We start from the raw sequence: 6,468 nt of genomic DNA on the forward strand, positions 1-6,468 counted from the left end.
ATGGATGATGGATGATGGATGTAATCCATAGATGGATGGATGGATGTACCCAACACCTCCCCTTGTTTTTCCACATTTATTTCCCGTCCCAAAACTTCCCGGGAAAGTTCCCTGGAAAAGGGATACCTCCATCCCTCAAGCGTTGGCTTTGAGGCTCATTGGGAATATCCCCAGGTAAGCCTGGAAATCAGGAAAACTCCTTTTCCCCCTTCCAGATCCCTTTTCCTTTTTTTTTTTCCTCTTTTTTGAGGAAAGTAAAGCCTAACCTTGAGAAAGAGAGTTAAAAATAAAAGGGATTTTCTGACCTCTGCATTTTTGGGACACGGATAAGATCGGGAAGAAGGCTGGGAATCTTTGGGAATACCCCATTACCAAATGGTTCTGATGGAACAGGATCCCCTCTGTTTCCACCTCAAATTTCAGTGCTGGGACAGGGCCAGCACATCCCCATCACCTGAGGTCCCATCCCAATCCTGGTCCCATCCCAATCCCGGTCCCATCCCGGGACTGCTGTCACTCACGGCTGTCCTCATCCCGGGATTAATGTCACTCCAGGCTATTTTTAGGATCATTCCCTATTTTAAGCCAGGATTAAATCCCTCGATTTAGTGACACTTGGCTCCTGTGGAGGATTTACACAGAAAGGAGGATTTGGGATTTGCTACCCCCCCTCCCTTTTCCTCCCTCACTGAGGCTGGCAGAGCTTTTCCAGTTTGGAGGGGGGAAAATCCTCCCGATTCTCTGGGATCCCCAGGGATTCATCCCAAACCCTCTCTCCTGCTTGTAGGGGACAAACTCCCAGGAAACTGGGAAGGATTCATCCCCCAAAAGCAGGGGAGAAGGCTCGGGCTGAGTCGCTGGTGCCAGCCAGAAGCTTCCCAATAAAATCCCAGCTGGAATGTTCCTGCCCAGCTTGGGCTGATGTGGGACAGCTGGAGCCACATCCTTGGGTTTTTGGGGGATTTTTGGGGTTTTGGCTGCAGACCAAACCCAAGGTCCCTTCCGGGGGTTGGGATTGGTGGCTCCTGATCCCGGATTTTGGGCTGGGATCAGAAGGAGGGGCATCCAATGGGATCCAAGGGTGGGGTCCAATGGGATCAGAGAGGTGGGATCTGATGGGATCAAAAGGTTGGGATATCGGGATCCAAAGGGTTGGGATCTGACAGGATCCAAGGGTGGGATCTCACAGCCCTTCCATCCCCACAGGGATTTGGGAAGAGGACTGGGAAGTGGATCCGAGCCTGGGATGGGGAGATCCAGGCCCGGCACTACTTGGGGGAGGATCCCCTCCCAGCATTCCAGAGGGATGGAATGGTTCTTCCCAATCCCGAGCCCAACACTTCGCCTTCCCAGGGATTTTGGGGGATGTCCCACAATCCCTTGGCTGCCGGTCCCATCCTGAGCACCTCTGTCCAGGCATTTTGAGATCCAAAGTTTTTCCAAGGAATTCCAGATTGCTTTGGATGGGAATCCTTATTCCCATTCCCACGGGCACACTTCCCACTATCCCAGGTTGCTCCAAGACCCAAAGCCCAGCCTGTCTTGGGACACTTCCAGGGGCAGATTTTCCAGCTGATTTTCCAGGCTGGATCCGACCTGGATCTGTCCAGGACCTAAAATTCCCTGGCCCTATTCCAAATCATCCCAAAGGCCTTTCCTGGAATCCATCCATGGAAAAAACAGCCAAATCACCAAATCCCAGCTCCCAAAACTCCCCAAATCCCAGCTCCTAAAATCTCCAAATCTCATCTCCCAAAATCCCCCAAACCCACTCCTAAAGTCCCCCAAAATCACTCCCAAAATCCCCCAAACCGATTCCCAAAATTCTCAGAACCCAGCTCCAAAAATTCCCCAAAACCCAGCTCCTAAATAATTCCCAACCCTCTCCCAAAAGTGCCGGTTTTTGGCATAACAAAACCCTGGACCTTCCCGAGCATTCCTGGTTAATTCCCTCTTGTTCCCAGCATTATTAAGGAATTTATTCCCATCGGGATCATGCTAGGATTTTTTCAGGGAAAAGGCTGGGAGGGAATTCCTTGGGGTGCTGGGATCCTGTGGATACCAATAATTCCAGATGGGATGGGCTCTTCCCATGGGAATTTTTGGGGAGTTTTGAATGGAAATTCAGGGATTTCTCCATCCAAGGATTTTAATCATCATTTTCCCCAACACAGAACACCCGGGAAAAATTCTGGGCACAAACAGATGGGAAGGAAGGAGGGAGACTGGGAAAAGCAGGATGTGACAAATCCAGGACATTTTGGTGGCTATGAGGAGACCCCAATCCATGATTCCACCTCAGCTTTGGACATTCCAAACATTCCATGGGGACACCCCAACGTCACAAATCCAGGACATTTTGGTTGCCCTGAGGGACCCAAATCCATGATCCCACCTCAGCTTTGGACATTCCAAACATTCAATGTTTCCAAACAAACATTGGGACACCCCAATGTCACAAATCCAAGATTTTGGTGGTCTTGAGCAGAGATGGACACTGGGATGGACATTCCAAACATTCCATGGGGATACCCCAACATCACAAATCCAGGACATTTTGGATTTGGGATCCCAATCCATGATCCCACCTCAGCTCAGAGCCACCAACCTGGGACATTCCAAACATTCCATGGGGACACCCCAATGTCATAAATCCAAGATTTTGGTGGCCTTGAGCAGCGATGGACACTGGGATGGACATTCCAAAGATTCCATGGTGGCTCCATGGGGACACCCCAACGTCACAAATCCAGGACATTTTGGTGGCCCTGAGGGATCCAAATCCATGATCCCACCCCATGAATTCCCAAAACCCAAATTCCACACTTTTCCGGAGCTCTGGCTTTTGGAATTCTGGGTTATCCTGGTGGGAGCAGAGAGGTTTAGGACAGGAACCTGAATTCTGTGAGGTTTCAGATAAATTTTGGAATCATAAAAGGGGGAAATTTGGGATCAATAAAGAGTAGAATTTGGCTCAAAAATGGGTGAAATTTGGGTCATAAAAGGGGGAAATTTGGATCAATAAAAGGGGGAAAATTGGATCAATAAAAGGGAGAAATGTGGATCAATAAGAGGGAAAAATAGGGACCAAAAGAAGGGGAAAATTTGAGTCATGAAAGAGAAAATTTGGCCAAAAAGGAGGAAATTTTGGCTTGAAAAAGAGGAAATTTGGATCAGTGAAAGGGGGAAATTTGGATTGATAAAGGGAAAAACTGGAATCAATAAAAGGAGGAAACTTGGATCAAAAATGGGGCAAATTTTGGCTCAAAAAAAGGGGAAAATTAGAATCAATAAAAGGGGGGAAATGGGTCAATAAAATGGGGAATTTTGACTTGAAAAAAGGAGGAAACTGGAAAAAAAAGGGGAGAAATTTGGGTCAAAAAAGGGGAATAATTGGCTCAAAAGAGGGAAAATTTGGATTCATAAAAGGGGAAATTGGACTCAAAAAAAGGGGGAAAATTTGCCCCAAAAAAGAGGAAATTTGGAATAGAAAAAGGGGGAAATTTGGGTGAATAAAAGGGGAAAATTTGGATTGATAAAGCAAAAAAAAATGGGGGAAATTTGGGATTGCTTCTTTTCCTCCTTTTTTTTTTTTCTTTGGGAAAATCCAGCTCATCCAGAATCTCCTTGGTGCTGCCACTGCTGCCCCGTCCCGAGCTGGGAATGGGGAAATTTGGGACAGGACATTCCCAACATTATCCCAGGGATTTTCCCGCCTCGGGATTTGGCAAATCACACCCAAATTTCCTCCTCCCGAACTGGGAATGGGGAAATTTGGGATAGATATTCCCAGCCTTATCCCGGGAGTTTTTCTGCCTCGGGATTTTGTGATTTCCTCCTCAAATTTTGGCACCTCAGCCGGATCCTTCCTGGGATCTCTCTGCCATCCCAGCCCAGGAATGGGGGGAAATTTGGGACAGGACACTCCCAATGTTATCCCGGGAGTTTTCCTGCCTCGGGATTTTGCCTAAATTTCCTCCTTCCTTCGGCAACCTCAGCTCGGGGAGATCCCCGCGGGTTCCGCCACTGCCGCCACATCCCGAGCCGGGAACGGGGCAAAACCGGGACCCTCTGGGGATTATCCCGGGGTTTTCCTACCTCACGGAGCTCCTTGGCCACCTCCTTGAGCTCTCGCAGGATTCCCTCGAGCTGCCCGATCACCATCCTCATGCGGCCGCGGATGCGCTCCCTCTCGCCCTCGCTACGGCCGCTGCCGGTGCCGGTGCCGGTGCTGCCGGTGCCGCTGCCGGGCCGCTCCGTGCGCTGGGCATCCCGGCGGCTCTGCGAGTCCATCGTTCCCTACGCGGCCGGGATCGCCGGGCCGGTGTCCATCCCGCTGCTCCCCGCCCGGCCCGGCCCGGGCAGCTCTCACCATCTTAACGCCGCCGCGGCTGCCCGGGGGGATCGGGGCGCACCATGCGGGGGGACTCGGGTGCTGGCCCTGGGGTGACACCGCCAGCAGCAGCAGCAGGAGGAGGAGGTGGAGGAGGAGGAGGAGGAGAGGCTGGGATTTGCCAGGAAGGGGACTTGGCGCTGCTCGGTGTCTCCAAGGAGGGGTGGCGGGTCCGGCGTTGGGTGGTCAGCGGGGGTGTCCGGCTGTCCTGGGTGGCGCGGGGGGTGGGGGTCCCTCCTCCTGCGGGGACAGAGGGAATGGGAAAGAGCAGGGAAAATCCTCGGGAAGGGCTCTGGGCGCTCTCCTGGTGTCGCGGTGTTCGCCCCGGGCTGAGGAGGGGACAGGATGGGGCCTGGGAATGTCGCTGTCACCCCCTTTAGTTCCCCACTGTCCGAACCTGGGCAAGGCGAGACCTCCCGGGACACCCAGGGGGGACACCCAGGGGGACACCCAGGGGGACACCCAGGGGGACACCCAGGGGGACACCCAGGGGAACAGGGGGACACCCAGGGGGAGGGGGATAGGGGGACACCCCAGGGACACGGGCACAGCTCTGCACTCACCGGCGCTCTCCAGCTGCTCCCGGGCTTCGCTCCCAGCTCTTCCCTGTCCTGTTTCTCCCCGTCTCCTTCCCTCGCTTCCTCCTCCTCCTCCTCCTCTTCCTCCTCCTCCTCCTCGCCGCCCGCTCCCGCCTCCCTCAGGGCTTTTCCACGGGAGCCGGGGCCGCTCCGCTCCGCTCGCTGCGGCGGGGGGACCCACGTTACCGGCGGGGGGACCCCCGTTACCGGGGCCCCTCCCGGAGCCCCTCCCGCCGTCATTCCCCCTCCCCGGAACACTCCCGATCCCGGCCCCGCCCCGGCCGCGGCGGGGGGAGAACGCTCCGTGCCCCCGAGTGCCCCCTCGGGAACGCCGGTTCGGGGGTGCGCACGGGGAAGGGGGGCTCGCTAGGGCTGCGTTTCCCTCGCCGGTACCGGCATCCTCCATTCCCAGTATCCCTCAGCCCCGGTGCCGCCATCCCTCATTCCCGGTCCTCGCGCCCTCCGGGGATGGAGACTGTCGCTATCCGCAGCTTCCAGTCCCGCTCTCTGAATCCTCCATCTCCACATCCTCCATCCCCGGTTCCCGAATTCTCAATTCCCGGTTCCCTCATCCTCCATCCATGCCGCTCCCCCATCTTCCATCCCTGAATCCTCCATCCCCGGTTCCCGCATACTCCATCCCTGCTCCCGCATTCTTCCATTCCCGAATCCTCCATCCCCTATGCCCGAATCCTCCAGCCCCGCCGCTCTCCTCCATTCCCTCTCCCCGGATTTTCCATTCCCGCTCCCCGGATTTTCCATCCCCGGAGCCTTCATTCCCTATCTCCGCATCCTCCATCTCCGGAGCCCGGATCCTCCAATCCTGGAGCCTCCATGCCCGATTCCCCCTCTCCGCATCCTCCATCCCCCATTGCCACATCCCCTCTCGCCGTGTCCCCTCTCCGGGACCCCCGGGACGCGCTGTGGGCTCGGCAGGGCCGGGCTGGCCCCGTCCTGCTGCCGGGCGGAGCCCCTCCGGGTCCCGCAGCCCCCATCCCCGGACCCCTGTCCCTCTCCCGGTGTCCCTATCCCCGGTCCCCCAGTCCCGGAACCCCCCGGGCCCCTTTCCCTGTCTTGGTGTCCCCATCCCTGGTCCTGCACCCCCAGACCCCTTTACCCTCTCCCGGTGTCCCCATTCCGGTCCCACAGCCCCGGACTCCCCAGGCCCCTTTCCCTGTCCCGGGCCCCCATTCCCGGTCCCGCAGTCCGGTCCCGGAGCCCCCGTTCCCGATCCCGCAGCCCCATTCCCGATCCCGCAGCCCCATTCCCCATCCCGCAGCCCCTTTCCCGATCCCGGCCCCCCCATTCCCGGTGCCGCAGCCCGGTCCTGGAGCTCCCCGGACGCACCGGCGGCGCTGCGGGCTCAGGGCCGGGCTCTCCGCGGGCTCCGGGCGGGCGGAGCCGCTCCGCCCGCCCGGAGCCCGCGGAGAGCCCGGCCCTGAGCCCGCAGCGCCGCCGGTGCGTCCGGGGAGCTCCAGGACCGGGCTGCGGCACCGG

General features: G+C 56.8%; 1 protein-coding gene across 1 annotated transcript in view; it reads right to left on the reverse strand.

Moving 5' to 3' along the window:
- The window catches only part of INSYN1 (inhibitory synaptic factor 1), an 8,375-nt gene extending 2,011 nt beyond the window's left edge, over positions 1-6,364 (reverse strand). Inside the window, exons 1-3 of the mRNA XM_015639503.3 lie at positions 6,319-6,364; positions 4,957-5,133; positions 4,099-4,633 (exon numbers count right to left, since the gene is read on the reverse strand). Coding sequence (XP_015494989.1) covers positions 4,099-4,293 — 195 coding nt within the window. The 5' untranslated portion in view covers positions 4,294-4,633; positions 4,957-5,133; positions 6,319-6,364. The remainder of the gene's footprint in view (positions 1-4,098; positions 4,634-4,956; positions 5,134-6,318) is intronic.
- Positions 6,365-6,468: the final 104 nt, after the last annotated feature.

This window comes from Parus major, chromosome 10, assembly GCF_001522545.3.
Source record: "Parus major isolate Abel chromosome 10, Parus_major1.1, whole genome shotgun sequence".
Taxonomy (NCBI): Eukaryota; Metazoa; Chordata; class Aves; order Passeriformes; family Paridae; genus Parus; species Parus major.